This window comes from Aethalodelphis obliquidens, unplaced genomic scaffold (genome assembly GCF_003676395.1).
Source record: "Aethalodelphis obliquidens isolate GAN/ISIS:26980383/991018 unplaced genomic scaffold, ASM367639v1 scaffold50, whole genome shotgun sequence".
In the NCBI taxonomy this organism is placed as follows: domain Eukaryota; kingdom Metazoa; phylum Chordata; class Mammalia; order Artiodactyla; family Delphinidae; genus Aethalodelphis; species Aethalodelphis obliquidens.
The window spans coordinates 77,815-98,825 of NW_020837994.1; the positions used below are offsets into that span (position 1 = coordinate 77,815).

Here is a 21,011-nt window from a genome sequence, read left to right on the forward strand (position 1 = left end):
TTGGTGAGGATGTGGAGAAACTGGAACCTGGTACACTGTTGGTGGGAGTGTAAAATGGTACAGCTGCTGTGGAAAACAGTATGGTGGTTCCTCAAAAATTAAAGATTAAGTTACCATATGACCCAGCAATTCCACTTCTGGTTATATATCTAAAAGAATTGAAAGCAGGACCTTAAAGAGCTATTTGTACACCCATGTTCACAGCAGCACTATTCATAAAAGTCAAAAGGTGGAAGCAGGGCTTCCCTGGTGGCGCAGTGGTTGAGAATCTGCCTGCCAATGCAGGGGACATGGGTTCGAGCCCTGGTCTGGGAAGATCCCACATGCCGTGGAGCAACTAGCCCCGTGAGCCACAATTACTGAGCCTGCGCATCTGGAGCCTGTGCTCCGCAACAAAAGAGGCCGTGATAGTGAGAGGCCCGTGCACCGCGATGAAGAGTTGCCCCCACTCGCCACAACTGGAGAAAGCCCTCGTGCAGAAACGAGGACCCAATGCAGCCATGAATGAATAAATAAATAAATAAAAATTAAAAAAAAAAAAGGTGGAAGCAACCCAAGTGCCCATCAATGGATGAACTGGTAAACAAAATGTGGTTTATTCATGCAACAGAATATTATTCAGCCTCAAAGAGGAAGGGAATTCTGACATATGTTATAACATGGCATGGATGAACCTTGAGGACATTATGCTGAATGAAATGTCAGTCATGAAAAGACAAATACTGTATGATTCCACTTAATATGATATACCTAGGATAGTCAGATTCATAGAGACAGAAAGTAGAAGAGTGGTTACCTGGGGCTGGGGGGAGGGGGAGATTGTTTAATGGGTATAAGTTTCAGTTTTGCAAAGTGAAAAATGTTCTGGAAAATGGCTGCACATCAATGTGAATGTACTTAACACCACTGAACCCTACATTTAAAAACAGTTAAGATGGTAAATTTTATATTATGCACATTTTATCACAATTAAAAAATTTTTTAATAATGTACTTCAAGAAAGGAAAATGAAAAGAAAAGAGGGGTAGATGAACTAAATATGTCTAAATCTTAATAACTGCTAGATTTGGGTGAGGGGTATATGGCAAGCGTATTGTATTCTTCTCCCTCCTATTGTGTGTTTAAAATATTCCATAATAAAAAAAATTGTACTCTCCCTTGACCTCACACCTCTTTGCAGCAACCATGCCTCTCCTCTGCATCCCTTCACAGTGGAAGGTCTCCAAAGGGCTGACTATGCTCTGTCTTCACCTCCACTTACCACCTACACAGGCCATCTGGCTACTGGCCCCACCCTGTCCCCAACAGGGTTCTTGCCAGGCTTATTTAAGCACGTGGCCCAGCCCAGCACAATCTCCCTGATCCCACCTTACCTGACAGCGTGGCAGCCTCCCTCCCTGGTGAACCTCTCCCCTCCCGTGACTTCTGGCTTCACCTGTCTGGTCTCCTCCACCTCCCTGGCTGCCCCTCCTCTGTCTCTTTGCTGCTCCCCTTCACCTCAGGGCTCAGTCCTCATTCCTCACCTCTTCTCTCACTACGCTCTCTCCCTAGGTCATCCCAGCAAGGTCCAGGGTTTAATAAAGCAGCTCTGCCTGCTGACTCCTAAATATATCCCCAGCCTGGCCTCTGCTGCCCACTGGATGTCTTCACCTGGATGTCTGACTTACATCCGAAACAGGTCTGTCAGTTTCTGCCTCCTTGTCCTCCCCCATCCCATGAACCCTGACCTTCCCCGAGTCTTTACCCATCCCAGTAACATCTCCACCAACCATCCCTTGGTTCTTCAAGCCAGAAACCTGGCAGCCATCCTCCCTTTTTCCTTCTGGTTCATCCTCCAATTCATCAGCAAGTTCAGTCATTTCTACCTGCGAATATCTCCAAGGTTTGTCCATTTCTCTCCAACTCTGCCCACCCCTTAGCCCAGGCACCACCATCTCCTGCCTAGGGGGCTGCAGCAGCCTCCGACTGTCTGCCCGTCTTCTCTTGGCCCCTCCAACTGGTCCCCCGCGTCCACTCTGCAGCCAGAGTACAGACTCTTTCAAAATCATAGACTGGATCATGTCATTTCCCTGCCTGAACCCGTCGGGCTCTTCCCATGACAGTATCACACACAGGGTTGTGTGTTCACAGTTCACGTTGTCACAACCATTACACACAGCATCACACATTCAATGTCAGGGGCAGGGTCACACAGTATCACACCCTGGTTTTCACACACTTGATGTCACTCTGTGTTACGCCCTTGGTCGCACACTCAGACTCACCATATGCCTGGGGCCCACACTGACCATTCAGTGTCAGACACTTGAGCTCCAAACTCAGGACAACACCTGTTATTGCACAGTGTCATTCATCTGTGTTTACATATTCCATCCTCACGGTGTCACACCCTCAGTGTCACACTTGGTCACTCAGCATCACAAAATCAGTATCACACAGTATCGGTGTCACACACTTGGTGGCACATCCACTGTCTCACACAGTCTTGGACAAGTGGTGTCAGACACTCGCTATCACTCAGTGTCACATACTCAGTGTCACACGCAGTGACTCACTCACTCTTCACACAGTATCCCATGATTTCACAAGCTCAGTATCACACTGCAGAATACCCGCTGCCCCACAATCAGTGTCTCAGTGACACCCTCAGCATCACCCTGGGTCCCACAAGCTCCCCCCGCCCCCGCTGGGTCCAGTCGCCAGAGCTGCTGCCCCATGTCAAGGCTGCTTCCTGTTGTTGTGCTCAGCCACTGCCTGCTCCTTCAAGGATTTCCTGTTGTCAGGGCCCCAGTCAGGCCTGGCCCAGCCTGGGATACACAGCCTAAAGCCCCAGAGCCAGCTGGCTGGCAGGAGCCCTGGGCCCCTCTACCTGCCCCTATCCTCGCTGGGCCCGTGGGATTTTCCCCTGTTCAATCAACCTGGATCCCCCGCGTACCTGGGCTTGTGCTGTGTCACTGAAAGGAGCTGACCTCTGGGCCCTGCCCCACTCCCAGAGTGCCCAGGCCTGTGCTTCCCAGACGGGGGACTCTTGGGCAGCCTGGACGCAGCTGTCTGCATTGTCTGAGTGGCTTGGGACAAGACCTTAGCTGGTCTGCGGGGCTCAGACTGAAGCTACTGGGAGCCAGAGGAGAGGGACTGGGCGTGAAAGGGGGAGGACACAGGGTTAGGGGGTTAGGGAGTTAGGGAAGGCTTCCCAGAGGAAGCCAGCTGAGAGCTGGGACAGACAAGGAAGTGGAAGAAAAGGCATCCCAAGGTGGGGGCAGCAGACAGGAGCCAAGGGTTGGAGGCAGGAACCGGAGGAGACAGGTTGGCAGGGATGAAGATAGGAATGTGGGAGGGCGTGAGGTTAGGCTGCCAGTTTCTCTCCCATCTGCTCCCTCCTCTCTCACACCAGCATTCAGACTCCAGCTCCAGGCCAGAGCCTCAGGGCATGCCCTTCCTGGCCCTGCCTTCGAGCCCCCCAGATTGCCCCTCAAGGCCGCCAAGCCCCCTCACCTCCTGCCCCAGGCCAGCCCGCAGGAAGGACAGGCGGAGGCCAGCGCACGCTCCCCACACGGCTGAAGATAAATATTTCCCGGGAAACGGAACTTGTTCTCTCTGTGTTTACAGCCAAGGGCCAGGCAGAGTGGGGGGAGGGGAGGGGCCAGCCAGAGGAACCTCGTCCAGCCCTGGGGCCCACAGCACCTGGCCCGGCCTTGCCCCAGACCTGCTGTGTGACTCTGAGTCAGTCCCCACCTCTCTCTGAGCCTCCACTGGCTCCACAGGCCCTCAAGGGGACCTCCCTGGGCCTTGGCCTGCCCACAAGCCTGGCCCAGCTTCAGCTGCATCTTCTCTGGGTGAAAATCCCTGGTGCTTGATGCCTCCCCATTCAGACTAGGCTTCTCTAATGGCAGGACCTGCATCTGCCCATCTCTGCCTTGTCCTTGGTCAGTCAGGGGTGTGGACAGATGGATGGACAGACAGACAGAGAAACAGGCTGTGGTGGCAGCTGAGACCGCCTCCCTGGCCCAAGTTCCTGCACACCCTGGGCCTGTGCAGCCCGACAGGTGGGCCTAGACAGATGGCAGGGCCTCGGGCCCCCAGGGATGCCAGATGCTATGGCCAACTTGTTGTCAGCAGCTCCCTCGGGGCTGTGGGGCATCATGGAGGCCACTTGCTCCTGATGTGCGGAATCCAGAAGGAGGCTGGCACATCTGCCAGTTAGGAGCATTCGTTTAAGAATTTTAAATATGAGCCTGGAAAGTGCTGCCTGCAGCAGCCCTTCCAGCCTCGCCCCAATGCTCCCTGCATAGTAACCAGGGCTCCACTCACATGTCAGCCTTCTCCTGTGGAGACCTGGGGGCACTCTTCCCACAAACCCTTGCACAAGCTGCTCCTCTCACCTACAAAGCCTTTCCCAACCCCCATAGCAATCCTACCAGACAGGACCAGCTGGGCTCCTGCCCCTGCCTATGGCTGTCCCACCACGGGGGCCCACTTATTCACCATTGCTGGCCTCAGCCTCACTCCAGACTCTGAGACCAAGCGTTCCTCAGACCAGGACCCAGGGGCAAAGAGGTGTTTGGAGCTGGGTTCTCAGCATGGAGCCAGTCTCCTGCAGCACGCCCTGAGTCCTTGTTCCAGGCTCCTCTGTGTTCTTGGTCCCAGTCCTCTGTTGGTCCTTGTTGCCCTCAGGAGGTCCTCTCAGAAGTCGACCACATGGCTCTGACTATCCAGCTGATCTCTGGTCTCATCAGGGACCTTGACCCTCCCCATCCTTCAAAGTTCAAAGGCTGCCTCCTCCAGGAAGTCTCCAAGACTGCACCCAATACAGCAACTGCCCCCTTCTTAGAACTACTCCAACCGCACCCCACCCACCCACCCCCACCCACAGCCATTCTCATTCCATCAGGAATCATTTATTGAGCATCTACTAAAAACCACATGGGCCCAGCAGAGAAAAAGGGGACTCAGCCTTGGTTCCTACCTGCCAGGTGTTTATAACTATGTGGGAAAGGATGTATAGCCATTACAACTACGTGGGAAAGGATATATAACCACATGGGGTAACAAGTTATCCCACTGTAAGCTCAGGGAAGCTTGGCGTTGTGAGTGCCCAGGATAAAGGAGAGGCTGACTTGAGCTGGATGGAGTATGCAATCTGAGAGGACTTCATAGAGGAGGTGGCATCTAATCTGAGGCTTGAAAAGGGAGTAGGTGGAGAAAAAAGGGAAAGGCATTCCAGAGAGAGGGGTCAGTGCGAACAAAGTCAGGGAGGTCAGGAAGAGTGGGTGTCCTGGAAGTGAGCACTGCCATGTCTGGGGGACAAGGGATGGACATGAGGAGGTCCAGCAGGCATGGCTGGCAAGGCCATGACAAGGGTGTGGTCTTTCCTTATCCCATGGGCAGGAATAGAGGAGTCAACTCCAGGCAGAGCATTAGGGTGCTTAGCGTGGATACCTGTAACCTTGTCCATGTCTGCCTCTTCCCCAGCCCCTGCCCCAGCTGGGGCTCCCAAGCCCCCATCTAGGCTCTGAGAGCCAGCACAGAGAGGGCATGGACCCAGAGTGCTCAGCTTACTACTTGAACTGCCTCAGCCCTGACATCCAGAGAGAGCAATGGCCCTGGCGCTGAAGGAGGATTGCAGACTGTGCCTGAAGAGCCCCTCTCCCAAGCCGGCCAGCTGGCACAGGGCCAGGGGGCCATCCCAAGCCGGTGTGCTGAACAGACGCCCGCTAGGTGGGAATGGGTCCTGGCAGGCCTGCTCTCGTGGCTGTCGTGCTGCCAGTGCCAGGAGAACGTGCTGTACCCACAGAACCTCCATGAACACCAGCCCAGCCCTGCAGTGCACCCTGTCTCACAGAGCACAGCTGTCTAGACCTGGCCCCAAGGATCTCACCCTTGAGGGAAGCAGGGAGGGTACCAACTCTCTCCAAGGACCTTCTGTGGGCCAGGCCTGAGGCAGGCACCTCACACATACTGTCTTTGTAACTTCTCCAAGCAGCTTTGCCCAATAATAGTGATTATGTCCAATAATGATGAAGCTTCTTATCCCCCTTTGACAGGTGAGGAAACTGATGCTCAGGTTGGTTAAGGGACTGGCCCAAGGTCACACACCTAGGAAGTGGTGAAGCTGGGACTTGAACTCATGCCCATCTGACCCCATGGTCTGCCCACTGGATGAGGCCATCATCTCCCCAGGTTCTGCTCCCTCAGGAGGGCTCTTCATCAGTCTCCCATCCCTCTTCCCTCTTTCCCTCCAGTGGTCCCAATAGTTTGAGCAACACCCTAGGGTCCCTATTCTCTCCAGTCCTATCCTTTCTATGTTGCATCAACCTGTCTCTCCCCAGCAGGGCTGAGTGTGGGCCTGGGTACTCGGAAAAGGGTGCTAAGTAAACCCAGAAACAAAGCAGGCTCCGCCCAGAGGCCAGGAAGACCCCTGCCATCTTTGTGGTGGGTGTGGGGCTGGGGGCAGGATGGAGCTAAGAACTGAGGGGCTCAAAGCCCAAGATCTTCAGTATGAGAGAGGGGGCAGCAGGGCCCAGGCCAAGGAAAGGCAGAGGGAGCAAATGGGGATGATCTGGGGATGCCTCACGGGGAGGGGGAGAAAGGAAGGGCAGAACTTGAATTTGCAGGGAGCATGGCCAAGGGTCTAGGGAAAGGAAGCTATGAACAGAGGCATAAACAAGAAGCCTGGGCCTTACTCCTTCCCTTGGGACCCAGCTCCCATTGCCCAGGATGGTCTCAGCTTCTCCAAAGCTCTCTCCCCTCTCCACTTCCTGGGAGGATGACAAATCCAGTCTTTCCTAGCGGGTGGCAGCAGCTGCTGAGACACTGCTGGCTCCCAGGAATACCATCTGTCCCAGCTCTGGGGGGAGCCCCCACCCCATGGGGAATGCCGTAACCATAAATAAATTAATAATGACTTTCCTGTTCCCCTGCTCCCTCCCCCTTCCCCAGCGCCCAGCTGCAGGCACACTCTCAGGGCTGGGCTCCGTGTCCCAGCAGTGAGCCCACGCTGACCCCACTAGGCACCAGGCCCTGTGTGAGCGTCTTTTGCCATCTCACCCGAGGGCAGGGAGACAGCAAGGGTTGGGCACGAGACACAGCTCCACTCTCAGCTCTGCCTCTGATTCACTCACTGTGTGACCCGATTCACTCACAGTGTGACCCCCTGGGCTTCAGCTTCCCCAAAGTAGACGAATAGCAGCCCCTGCCTCCCAGGGAGGTTGTGGGGATTAAAAAGGGAAGTGTGTCAAAGCTCCTGGCCCAGAGGAGGGGCTGATATGGCAACAGCCTCCCCTTCCTCCCAGCCAGGCCCTGGGCACAAAGGAGGCTCATCTGAGGTTTGCTGTTTGGTCCGATTTCATACACACCCCTCCTCTGTGCCAACCTTCACCACCCCCGGCCCACCCCATTTCTGCTGCTCAAGGCCCCACGGACACTGACGATTCCTATGAGGCCCCCCAAAGGCATGGTCAGGGGCTGGGATGGCACCCCTCATCTCAAAGGAAAGGCACTTGCTGAGCCCTCACCAGGTACCCTTTGGAGGGCGGTGGGAGACCCAGGAATGAAAAAGGCACATCCCAGGCAGGGCTCAGGATGCTCACAGTTCAGAGGGGAAGACACACAGAGTCACATAGTGGAGAAAACAGGGTGCTAAAGGCACAGACAGCAGAATGCCCCAGCGGCTGGTGGCCAGGGCAGGAGAGCTCAGAGGAGGGAGCATGAGAGGCAGGGAGGGCTTCCTGGAGGAGGGGAGGCTAGAGCTGAGCCCAGAAGGATTTGGGAAGCTGAGGGGGGAAGAGGCCAGCAGGAGCGGTTCTAGGGAGGCAGGAGCGGATGAAGGGGGGACTGCAACCTGCCTGGGTTGCAGAGGGAGCAGGGGGAGGGGGAGCATGGAAAATTTTTAAGCCGAAAGTGACAAGTTCAGGTTTGTGTGTTAGAAAGATCCTTCTGGCAGCCACATGGAGAATGGGGGCAACTGAAAGCAGACAGCCAGTGACTGTTCAGGGGAAAGATGACCAGTCCCGGACTGGGGCAGGCAGAGGGAGAGCAGGAGAGGAGTTCAGGAAATACTTAGGGCAGAGAATCAAGAGGGAATTGTTGGGTGAGGGTGGGGAGGACAAGGGAGGTGTCATGACACCCAGGTGACTTGGGAGGAGGACGAATCCTCAGGGGGAGAGAACTCTAGGGTGGGAGAGGTGGTCTTGGTGTGGGGTGACCCTAGGCTGGAGGGGGTGGGGCTGGGATTCGGCTCCAGCCTCCCAGTCCTCCCAGGGGTGGGGGCAATGCTCAGACTGACCCCCAGCTTGCGCCCCCCACCCCCCCAAGCCCACCCACTCCTCCCTCCGCTGAGCTCTCACCTGCAGTGTGCCGTCTCTACTCCCTGGGGGCACTGGCTCCTGTGCAAGGAGGTCCCGGCTGGCTGCAGAGACAAGAAGGCCAGGGGCTGAGGCCTGCCAGGCCTTCTCCCCTTCTCCCCAGGCTGCCCCTCCCCCAGCCCCTAGCAGACCTGGGGTCTCCTGTCTCCCACAGGTGGCCTCCTCCAGGGAGCCTTGCCTGATGGCGCCCTGCTTCCCATGGCCTCTGGCTCTGGTGTATTCTCAGTCCCTCAACTCTGAGAACAGAGCTAAACTCTTTCCTTAAGCCTGGGGCTCCTCAGGAGTGGAAAACCGCATTTTTACTCCTTCTGTGGTCCCCTCCACTTCTGCTTCTCTCCCTTCACTTCCCCTCTCTAAGCGTCAGCTTCCCATCTATAAAATGGGATTTGTAGTGCCCAGCTCACACAGTCACTGGGCTGGGCTGCCAGCTGGGTTGCTGTGAATCCTAAGTGAATGGGACCACACGTGGGAGTCCTCAGCCCAGTCTGGGCTCCAATCGGACACCCAACCTGCATCCTATAAGCACTACCCCACGGCTTCTCAAGGGCTGGTACACACAGAAGCCACTGCCTCAGGAGCTCCTCATTCTCAGGAGCCCACCGCCTGGGTGGCATCCGGAACCCCAGCCGCGCTGGGAGGCACTGCCCAGGGGCCGGCTGTCCCTCCCCACCCCCATCCACAAGCATACCCAGGCATCAGACAGGCACAGGCGGCGGGATATTCTGAGCCTGGCTTCATTCCCGTCAGCTGCTGGCCGCTATGCCAGCCTGGTGCGGGCGCGGGGGCTGATTTGATTTGGCAGCTTCAGAAGCGTGTGGTGGGGAGGGGGAGGGGGAGGGGGGATGAGACACCCATCCCTGCTAGGAAATAGCCTCAGGCGCTCAGCGAGCTGGGGAGGTTCTGGGTTCCCTGCCTGGTGCCCCTGTCTTCTCACTCAGGCTCTGGACACCTGCCCGTGACTGCTGGAATCTACGGTTTTCCTTAGTGGTGACCATAGGGGTGACAGGAGCTGCACCATAGTAGCTGCACCTAGCGTGTGGATGCTTGTAGCAAGGTGTCTGGTTGTCCCACGTGTCCCTGTGTCCTGTGGGCGTCTCCCTACTCAGCAGTGCCTTCAGCTGGGCCCGAGTGTTGCCCAGGATGCATGGGTCTGGGGGGGATGGGGGATGATGGTCTACACGGGACCATCTCCCAGGGCGACTGTGGCTCCATGGCTGGGCCTTGATGGGGGACTGTCTGCAGCCCAGGGCATGGCAAGGTCGCGCATGCGCCTGCATCTACTGCAGGGCCTCGTGTGCATTGGCTCGCCCAGTTCCTTCCCTCTGTGCGATGACCCCGCTAACCCAGCCATGTCCGGCAGAGGAAATGACGGGGACCAAGATAAGTGCCTGACCTCAGGGTCCATCCCTTTTGTCTGAAAGCCTAAACCTTCTTTACTTAACCCTGGCCTCCAATGGTCCACCCACCACCACCAAATTGCCCCAGGACAGCCCCTTCCCCTGCCCCTTGAGAAGAAGCAGTGCTAGTTTCACTTGATTCTCACTGCCCCCCAAGCTCTCCACCACTCCCTGAAGAGGCTCCTGCCCCACGCCCTCTGGGTCCCCATCACCCACTTCAAGAACAGGGAAGGTGGACAGGATGAGTGGGGTCTCGGCTAGGCATTCACAGCGCCTCCATAATCCTGTCCCAGCCTCAGCGTTTACCACCCTCCTGCCTGCCCCATACTCAGAGCAGCTCACCCCTCCCAGAGGTCCCAGGAATCTCCACCACTCTGTTAATATGCTGCTGGTACCATGGGGACCTGGCCTCCACAGCTTCCAATTAGAGAGCTGCTGCTGGAGGTCAGGGGCTCTGATGCTCTGACCTCTGCACTGAAAGGGCAGGGGGCGGCGTGTCAGACCAGGACCCTCGTCCTAAGAGGTCCACAGGCCAGGACTGTGTCCCTGACACCAGCCAGGAGGTCAGGGTAGGGTGGAGCCTACTTTGGGAAAGACGCAATGTCTCATCTGTCACCGCCTCCCCATTGTCCCACTGTCCTCTGGGGACCTCAGGACTCTCCCCACCCAGCCACAGGAAGCTAAGCCCCTCCTGAGACAGAAGGAGGGAACACTGAAGGAGGGGCTCCAGGACCAGAGAGAGACTCAGCCGTGCCCTTGGGGTCACAGAGGAGGAACCTAGGCTCAATAGGACTCAGTTGTCACAAAGGGGCTGGTGGGATGAAGACTCTGCAGAGAGGTCCTGGGGGGCTTCCTGGAGGAGGTGTGTGGTACCTCACAGGAAGAGAACACTAGGTTCCAGGACAGCCTCCTAACTACGTGGTATAGGTTTGTACCTGGGACCTGTATGTAGTTGCAAGTGTCTTTGTGTCCATGCGTGCATGGGTGTGCATCCCAGTCATGGAGTCCCCAGCTCTGGTCTATGTCCCAAGGGCAGGGTCTGCCTGAGGTAGGGGTCAGCCAGGCAGCAGATCAGAGGACAAAGAAAAGAAGGGAGAACAGCTCAGGGCTGAGGAGAGAAGCCTGTCAGGTTGGTCATGACACAGTCAGTCCTCAAACCCTAGATGCCTGATGCCAAGACAGGGTGCTTCCGTGACCCAGGCTCTGCCACAGCCTACTGTGCAACTTTGGACAGGACCTTCCCCTCTCTGAGCTACTGTTCTCATCTGAAGAATAAAAGGAATGGACTTGATGACCTCCTAGAGCCCTCACAGTCTAACAATCTTTTGGAGAGACTGACCCACAAAGACAGCCAGAGATGGAACCTTACAGGATGGGGAGAGAGCTCAAAAGGAAGCAGAGACGACAGCGAGGGGTGGGATGGCAGAAGGACAAGAGAGGAGAACCCCAGGGAGGCCCATCGTGGGTCAGGGAGCTGGGGAGGGGTTCCCTGCTGGGGACCCTGTCCTCAGGGCCAAGACAGGACGTGGCAGACAATGCAGCCTTGCGCATGACAGGGAGCAGTTGTCACCACCCCACCTGCCTCCTGGCCTGTGGGAGGAGAAAGATGGTGGGTAACAGACAAATGCTCTGCCCCCCTGACCTGAGTCCTGCCTCCACTCCAGCTCTCCAGGCGTTCCAGGGGAAAGCGGGGAGCTGCAGGCAAAGTGGAGCTCCCAGGACTGGGAATCAGGAAGCCGTGTTTTAGGCCCTGCTGTGTTGTGGGATCGGGGCCAACTCCCAGCCTCCATCACTTGATCTGTGAACCCAGCAGGCTGGGTCTTGTGCAGCAGTACTGGGTTCTGAGGGCCCCAGCCAGGGTGGGCTCTCTAGAGGGCTGAGATCCTTCTCTCCTGCCTGGAGGTTCTTTCCCCACCTTTGATGTGGGTCTGAGACTGTGCACAGTCCAAGAGGCAGCAAGCCGCCGGACAAAGGAGCTGGCCTTGTGCTGGGCGGGAGGCCTGTGCTACAGGGAGCCCCCATCGGTCATCAGCCCTCCAGGCCCCCTGGCCTGGGACCTCCCTTCCGTAAGCACTTCTCACAGCCACCTCCAGGGCACAAGCAGGGTCCTCCCTCCTTGGCCTGCGCTCAAAGGGTGCCAATGGGTCCCTAGCCGATGTCCGCACTGCCCCTCTGGCTGCCTGGCCTCTGCCCTAGGCGGAGGCCCTTTGTACTTGGGCCCTCACAGGCAGGGCTTCGTGCAGTCCCGTGTCTGCGTCCAGGAAGCGTTCATGTCCTGTTTTCCCCCTCAGGCCGAGGCTGCCAGGGAAGGAGAGGGTGGGGGTAAGCAGGCCTCTCCTTCCTCCACTGTGGACATTCCTCCCAGAGGCTTTAGGGGCTGGAAGGAAAGGGTACTCCTCTCTCTGCCATAGTCTGAAATGACTGAAGACTGGAGGCAGAGGGATGAAGGAAATGACCCCTTACCCTGAAAGCTTAGGGAGCGGTGGTTCTTGCACACGCACGCACACCAGTTCTGCTGCGGCAGGAGAAACTATCCGTGCAACCCAGGCTGAGATGGTCTCCTTCCCCACTGACACCAACCCAGCCCCTCCTCCCCTTCCTCCCTGGGGGTGGGGGCCACCCCGCCACCCCAAGCTGTCTCCATTGCTTCTCGCTATGTTTTTAATAACTGAACATCGACATTAACAAGGCAGGTGGTTGCAGCTCTTCCCAGAAACCCCATTTAGAATCATTGAATCATCAAATCATCAAATCCTAGAATCCCGGAATCACAGAACGTCTGCTTCATCGGCTCCTGGAGTCTCAGCATCTTAAAGTCACAGAATGTCGGAATCATACAACCACGCATCCACACAGCCCTGGCCGGGAGCTGAGGATCATGGAAGGCTGGAACCCCACAAACGGACAATGCCAGATTCTCCAGAGAGCTCATCCACCCCAACTTCCTCCTTTTACAGGTGAGAAAATGCAGCCCAGAAAGTGGCCTTATGCAAGGTCACTGGACAGTAGGAGCCAAGAAATGCCCGGCTCCCAATTGCAAGATGGGACCTCAGTAACCCAGTCTTGCGGAAATGGCGCCACTCTTACTTTCGGAAATACAGATATTCAAGTTGGGGCGATGCTGCTCTTTTAGCTTTGCTCATTTCTCCTCCCTCCCGACCCCACCCCCACTGGGCCCTGCATCTCTCCACCCCTCTTACCCTTGGTTCCTACAACTCCCTCACCTTTCCCCCTCCCTGGGTCTATACTCAGGCCCCTCAAATAAAGGCAACAATAGATGGGTGAAGTTCGAGGGGTCAAGTCCCTCAGGGTGGAGGACAGGAGAAGCAAAATGCCTGCCCCCTGACGCTACCAGCCAGAGAGCAGGCTCCCCAGAGGAGGTGCCCTGAACAAGAGACCAGAACGTCCTGGACCCCCTGGGGGTCCAGCCACACCAGAGGCAGCAGCTTCAAGGAAGCTGGAATCAAAGAGGAGGGAAGCAGTGAAGGCTTACCGTTGATATTAAACCATCACAGATGTATGTTTAGCGTTTTCATAAATTTACATTTTAACTCGTTTTGGAATGTACTCACACATTTTTGAATTTGAATTTTATTAAGTATTATATTTTACAGATTGTTTTAATTTTTGAATTCTGAGTGCTCTTCGCCCAGGGCAGATCCCGTGTCCCCATGCTACAGACAAGGACGCAGCAGCCCCCAGTGGGATCCAGGTCCCCTGGTTTCCGTTTAGCTTCAAAGCTCCTGACCTGGGACGCCATTCTGAGACCTTCTGCTCCTTAGAAGGGCCTGACCCAGGCCCAGGCATGTGACCTCAAACCGTGTCTTCCCTCATGTGGCCACCCATACCCCAGGGTGGCGCTCTCTCTCCCTTCACCTCTACAGCTGACGGGCTCCCTCCTCTACCTCTGCCCCCTCTGTCCCCTCCCCTCCAAATTTGGCTTTTCCTTATTCAGTCTCATCCCATGTCGGAACCACACTGCCTCAGCCTGCTGCCTCACTCCTTCTACGTGCTCCCCACCCCATGGCCCAGGGAGCTGCTTCATAACACACAGGTCTGAACAGTCCCTGAACTGCTTTCATCTCTTCCCCTAGTGTGCAGTTCCCTCCGAAGAAAGGACATGGCATAAAAGTCCTGCACAATTTGGCCCCTTCCAGCCTCACTAGCTTCATCTCCTATGCTACACACACACACACACACCAATCCCATCACTCAGCCACTCTGGCTGTCCAGCATCCAGCTCCATGGAATGCTTCCCTCCTTCTGTCTGTCACCAGCAAGCCTTCACATTCGCCGTTCTCTCCTTCTCTCTGTCCAGAACCTTCTCCTGGCTCATTCCTCAGCTCTCACTTTAAATGTTTCCTCCTAGAAGCTTCCCAACTTGCCCTCCCTTCCACTCTGGGCTGAATTCGGGGCCCCTGCTCTGTCCCACCATGGCCCCCAAGTTTCTCCCCATTGCTGCCTTCCCCCCACACAATCTACCAGCATCAATCTTTGTCTGTGCCCCTCCGCCACCCTATCACCTGTCCACCCTTGGCCCTGGTACCTGGGTCTGTCTACCTGCCAAGAGGCAGACGCCTTGTTGCTCAGACTTGGCACAATGTGTGGCCGAAATTTAAGGCCCCCACCATGCTCTCTCTACCTACCCTCTCTGCCAGGCACAGAGTAGGTGCTCACTAACTGTCCACCTATTAAGGCCTGGCAGCACACAGTGTGTGGCACGGACAGGGAGTGCTGGGGTGCTCAGAGGAAGTGAGAGTCCCCGGGCTGGGCTGGGGACTTCCTGGAGGAAGCATTTGGGATGATCCTCCACATGTCAGTCCTAACACAGAAGTTGAGGACAGGCCACAGGAAGTCCCCAGCCAGCCTTAGGGCCATCAGGGCAAACCATCAGAGTGGGACCAGAGTCTGAAATGAGGGAGATTCAGTGACCAGAGCCAAGGACAGGGCCACTGGAGGGGCTGGTGGTGCATTTGGGGAAGACTTGCTGGAGGAGGGGCTACTTCTGGCTGGTTTGGGGCAGGGGAGAAGGTGGAGATGAAGCAGGTTGGAGACAGAGATGTGAAAGAGAAAGCTCTGTTCCTTCTTGTCCTTTACACCTTAAAGGGAAGGGAGGTGGGATTCGGATGGGCAAGAGGAAAGAAAGAAGGCCAAGGCAGCATGGAGCTAACATCAGTGCTGACACCATGGCCAGGGTGGGTATGGGTGGCTGGGGCTGGCAGGGAGCAGGTTCCCAGCTGTGGTTGGGAAACATTTCCTGTCTCCTTGCCAGGGGGGTCATTAATAATCATTTACCCTCCACAGGCAGCACGGAGGCTAGCCAGGGAGCAGCATGGTGCTGGGGCCGGAGCCCAGCCTGGCAGCCAGGAGAGCTGTATTTTAGGACCAGCCCTGCCACCTTGCTGTGAAACCTGGACAAGTCACCTGGCCACTCTTGGTCTCTGGTAACACTGGTCAAAGGAGGGTCTTAAGAGGAGGCTCCCTAAAGATCTCCCTGCTCTGGGCCTCAGTTTCCCTAGATGGCAGCGGGGCTGCCACCCCTACAGGGGGTTAGAGACCTCTGATGATCAATATAAGCATCTATGTTGAACCTAGCTCAGGACACATGGGATGGGCAGACCCAGCCCAGCCTCTCAAGAGCTCGAATTCTGGCAGGAGCCAGACCCCAACACCATGGGATGCATGCCTGGAGCATATCATGTGCATGTCAGGCTGCGGGAAACAGAAGGGAGGGCCGTCTGCCCAAGGCCTGAGGGGCTGACAGTGTGGCTGGGCCATGAAGATGGGGTTTCTTAGACACAGAAAATGGGAGTCCCATGAGGCCTATTTAGTCACTGCTATGACTGCAGCACTTAACACTGTGCCTGCCTGGTGCATAGCAGGTGCTCAATAAATGCTTTCAGACAACAGAATGAGCTCCTGTTAAAGGAGACATTTGTGAAAGGAGCTTGGAATTTGGAAAGAGCTGCCTAAACGGTGATGACGAAGATGATGACAATGATGATTCTGCCCAAAGACAACAGGATGGGAAAAGGTGACATGAAAGCTTGAGAAGGTAGGAGGCCCAGGGATGGCCATCCAAAACCAGACAGTATTGCTTGGGAATGATCAACAGCCTTCAAGATCCCTTCTTCCAGTTGGGCTAGAATTTTCCTCAGCCTCAGGCCACATTTCTCTGCCCATCCAACACCCCCTTCAAGGCTCAGCTCAAGCCCACTCACTTCAGAGAATCTTCTGGAATGTGGTGCTGAGGCATTGGCCCCGAGCCCCTTCCCCTGACTGACTCTGATGGTCTCTGTGCCTTCCAACCACAAGGAGTCCTGGCCTTTCGTGCTCTCAAGTCCTTGTTGGCAGACTGTCCACTAAGGTCTCCCCATAGCTTTCTCTGGAGGGTATGACCTGGATCCTCTTACTGGGTCCATCAGACTAGAGGGTCCCCAAAGATGTGATCTGGCTTCGTTTTTCAGAAAAAGGTCTCTGTGAGGAAAGCAACTATCCCCCCATCAGATATGGGGTCAACACAAGTGGAGATAGATTGAGCTCTTCCGGGTTGCCTCCCAGCCCAGTGACCCTCTCTGGGCGCCACACAGAGAAGGGAAGAGAACTGGGCAGCATGCAGAAGGGGGCACTTGGCTTCTCAGCACCCCGGAGATGACATGAGAAGGAAGGGCAGTGGGCCACACTTGGGACTAAGACATCATGGTTGGCAAACTTGCCTAACTCCCAGCCCAGCCCCAGCTGCTACTGCGCTGAGGAGGCGCCACCAGGGATACCACCCAGGCCTCAGTGCCTGCGCCTGGACCCCCACCCTCTGCGGAGAACCATGAGGTGGTAGTAAACACAGTGAGCCCGAGACACGTGCATCCTCTCCCCGCCCCTTCCAATCCCGGCCCAAAACATGAGACAGGCTAAGAGGAAAAGAACAAAGGTTCCAGGACCTCCACATCGCCCGCCGCCCGCCTGTCCAGCGCCTGTTCAGCCGGAAACCCAAGACAAAGGCCTTAGTGAAAGCGAGGAGGATGAAGGGCAAAGGGTAGAGGCAGCCTGGCTTGGGCATCTCAGGGGACCTAACTGGGAGGGAAGCGAAAACAGGATGGCAGCCAAGCCTTCCCTGCACACACACATCACTCCACAAACATTTATGGGACACCTGCTGTATTCTGCACACCCGAACATCACATACCTCATTCCTCACCCCACACACCTTATACACCCAATCCCTCACCCCCTGCAACACCTTCCACAGCCCTCCAGCCCCCCCTCTCCCCACACATACCCTAGCTAACTAGATACCCTTCACATGTAAACAGCTCACAGGGAGAGAAGATCACATAATCCACGTGTCACACCGAAAAGCCATCCAGCTCACACACCCACACTTCACGTCACACTCACACTCAACCTCCCACGCGCACCTCACACACCCGACACTCACCTCTCCAAGCACAGACACACAGTTCCAATTAAATTCAATACACACACATCACCTAGACATAGAGACACACCCTGCATAGATAATGTGCACACCTAATGTCACACCAAAATGTCAAATGTTTGCGGGCACACACAGCTCCTTAGCACAGACAGTCCTGCCTGCACACTGCCTCCTCCCCACATGTACTTGGGCATGCATGCGCGCACACACACACACACACACACACACACACACACACACACAGAGTCAACAAGTCCTTGCCTTGGCCCCCTGGACCCTGGCTGCTGCACACTTTCCTACCCAGAGCTGTACAAACAGTCATCACACAGACACATGACACTTAAACACCAACACACAGGTCCCAATATATTTCCCGAGCAACTCCAGGATGGAACTCGGTGACTCGAAGCCAGTCACCTAGGCTGCAAACCCACTCAGACACAGCTCTCCCACCCCCACTCCCCTCTACCAAGACATCCAATGAAACCTTTCATCAGACCCCTCCAGCAGCTCTTCCTGGTTACACACAACAGTCCATAACACACACAAATACACACACAATCCCCCATGTAAGCTGCCCCTACAACTACTCCACCCCACGATGACACACAGTCACGTACACATAAGTTCCCCACACACACAACAGTCATACATACACCTACCACTCCACACTCACAACTCGGCCTCCCTAGCTGCACACGCCATGCAACGCCATTACACTCACAGTCCTCACACTCAGCATAAGCTCCCACAGATCCCCCCAATAATCCCACCGCTGATGACACACACAATACTACATGACACAACACACATGATCACACACAAGGCACACCCAACACACACAACCCAGCTCTTCCTACTCAAACACATACCACCCAGACTCGCCCAGCCCTGGACACCTCCCACCACAGGTGACTGACACCAGGTTGCAGGCTATTCCTCCCCTCCCTCATCCCAAGCCCCCGGCTTCCCAAGTCCAGTTCAGCAGGGATGAGGGGGTTTATAAGTTATGAACCCCAGTGCCCCACTGCACAATCCCCACCCACCTTAAATCCCTCGGTACCGCCCAAGGGCTGCTTGCTCCATGTTTAGCCCCTTCCACCAGCACCCACACCATGCCATGCCTGACAACAGGGGAGGGGGAAGAGGTCCTGGGGACACCGGCGGGGCATTCTGAGCCTGTCCCCTCACCACCCCAAAGTAGAGGCTGATATAAGGGGAAGAATGACCACAGGGAAAAGCCCTAGAACAAAAACGGAAACCTAGAGAAACTGGGGGAGTGATGGGCAGACTGAGAGAGGGGGGCACGTAGGCAAAAGAGACCAAACAAGAAAGAAATAGAGGGGCAGAGGGAGAAGATGCCCAGAAAGACTCAGAGGAGAAACGGGGGCCACCATACCCAGAGAGAGACAAGAGGAGAGGGTGAGACAAGCAGGAAAAGGCTAGGATCTTCTATACAGGAGGGAGGAGGGAAAGCAGGAAGAGGGTGGGAGGGGGATCCTGCAGAGGAGAGACAAACTGTAATGGAAAGAGGCATTTGGACCCTGGGTGGGGTCTGGTGTGAGGACTGAAGTCCAGGTGTTTGAGTGGGAATCTGGGTGAGGGCATAGATGAGTCTGTGGAGTCGGGGTTCAGGGGCTTGAGATGAGGGGCCCCAGCTCTAAGGGGGGGTCCTGGTTGAGAGTCGGGGGTTCAGGTGTTCTGGGTGGGCCTGGAGTCTGATAAATATATTGGGGGTCCAGGGCTATGGGCAGGGGTCCTCCACTAATCTGGGAGGCAGGGGGTTCCAGGCTCAAACAGAACTCTTGGGTGTGAACAGGGGTCCCATTGTGGATTGGGAGTTCAGTGCTTGGGGGTGGAGTCCCAGATCTGAAAAGGGTTCAGAGTCTGGCGTGAGGCTTTGAACTGCGAGCTAAGGACTCAATGTCTCTAGGGTACGGGCTGCAGTCCCAGCACAGAAGTGGGATTTTCAGCTGGGGAGGGGTCCCCACCCTGGGGTCCCCAACCTAGAAGGGTTCAGGGACGGGGTAGACCATGGGACCGGCGACAGCACGCTCCGCGGAGAACCCGGCCTGGCGCTCACCCAACACCCCGTTCCCCTCGTGCCCAGAGCCGGGAGGGGCGGGGGGCCCTACCTGCAGGCTGTCGGCGCATGGCTGCGGCGGCGGCGGCTCGTCCGGCTTGAGGAAGACCTGCTGGCCCCGCCTGAGGAATTGGACAACAGCGATGAGGATGTGGTGCAGCACCAGGACCATGCTCGCAGCCGCCCGCCCGCCCGCCGGCCTGGCCGCTGCGCTTGGCCAGGGCGTCCGCGACGGCTTCGCCTGATCCGCGCGAGTGTCCGCCCTGGCCCCGCCCCGAACCGCCCACTTCCCGCCCCCCGACCGCCCCGGCCCCGCCCACCTTCCGCAACCGCGGACAGCACCTCTTAGCTCGTCCAATCTTCCCACCCCCACCAGAGCCCCCCACCAGCTCTCACTTCCCTTATCTCTCTGCTCTCAAGATTCTTCCAGCTTGTGCGCTATTAGGATCCCCCGCCTGATAGCCTGCTCTCAGCCTTCGCTCCCTTCTCTTGCCCCTTCGCTACTCCTTTCACTACCTCTCAGGGGTCGCCTCTCTGAGCCTCTCTCCTGATCACATCCTCTCCCCCCACCACTTACTTAATAAAGTCCTGGAGCCAGGCTACAGTCCCACGGCAGAGACCAGCGCAGTGAGGGGGCGGGGGGGGGCGGTCCGGAGGGGGAGATAGAGGGGAAGGGACCGCTGGCACGAACAAGGAGCCCTGGGCTTGCTCTTCTTCCAGGAAAAAGGGAGGAAATCGGGGGAAATTTCAGAGGTCGCTCCGAGTCTGACAGGCCCTGGAAGCAGTAGCAAATCTGGGAGGGAGACACGTGCGCACTGACACGCGAGCGCACACACAGGCGCACCATTCCCAAGTTGTGGGTAGGGGCACTGGGCCCCCAGCACTGGGAAGGCAGGTCTGCGTTGGGGTCCCCGCAAGCCAGAGAGGGTGCAGGCCCCAGGGCCACACAGTCCACAGTTCCGCGGTGGGACTTGCGAGCCGAAGCGCAATTCACCGCAGAGCGGCCTCTGTGCTCAGGCACCCGCTGCAGCCGTGACGCTCCTGCGCCCCCTGCTGTCCCAGCGCGGCGGCTCAGCCCGGCCCGATTTGCCATCTGCGCGGGAGGGGCGGGTGTCGGAGGGGAAAGGGGTCACCTGGGCCAGCTCCCTGCCTGGACCCAACCGGTTCCTAGCCTCCGCTTGGCATGAGGTCGGCTGGGGCGGTGGGACGTGTCTGGACTGGAGGGTGCTCTTGGGTGTCTCCTGGCCATTGCCGGCTAGCTACTTACTTTATGACCTTGGTCAGATCCCCTCCCCAGTTGGTTTCTGGGCTTTCGTCTTGCCATCTCTTTCACAAGACTGCCAGGAGAATCAACCCCACAATGGTGCGAAGGCAGCCAGAGTCCCCTGACAGCCCTCGCTGTGGTCTGACCTGAATCCTTCCCATGTACTGCGGTCCCCTCTCTCTGCAATTCTCCCCTTAACCCTCACCCGCCACCCCTGTTGGAGGGTGACTCAGTGACCCTCCAGCTTCCCAGCTCCCCACCTCACTGGGCTGATTCATCTGGGCCCTTTCTCCCTGGGGAGTGATCTCCTCAAGGTTGAGTCATTGAGCCCAGTCCTGGACACAGTCCAGGCACCTGGCACACAGGCTGGGCAGAGCCCTAGCTGTGTCACAGCTCAGGGGGAAGCCCTCCATGCCAAGAGTTCTCCCACCTCTCTTTCTGAGGGCCAACTCTGAACAATGCCTCTTCC

The 21,011-nt window shown here is 56.7% G+C and overlaps 1 protein-coding gene across 5 annotated transcripts in view; it reads right to left on the reverse strand.

Moving 5' to 3' along the window:
• The window catches only part of PDE2A (phosphodiesterase 2A), a 95,107-nt gene that overhangs the window by 45,805 nt on the left and 28,291 nt on the right, over positions 1–21,011 (reverse strand). For 2 of the 5 annotated variants that reach the window (XM_027083292.1, XM_027083291.1), the window contains exons 2-3: positions 19,331–19,400; positions 8,346–8,407 (exon numbers count right to left, since the gene is read on the reverse strand). In XM_027083292.1, the coding sequence (XP_026939093.1) occupies positions 8,346–8,407; positions 19,331–19,349 (81 nt within the window). In that variant the 5' untranslated portion in view covers positions 19,350–19,400. Of the gene's footprint in view, positions 1–8,345; positions 8,408–19,330; positions 19,529–21,011 lie in introns of those variants that run through there. The other 3 variants (XM_027083289.1, XM_027083290.1, XM_027083293.1) reach the window with 2 other exon arrangements.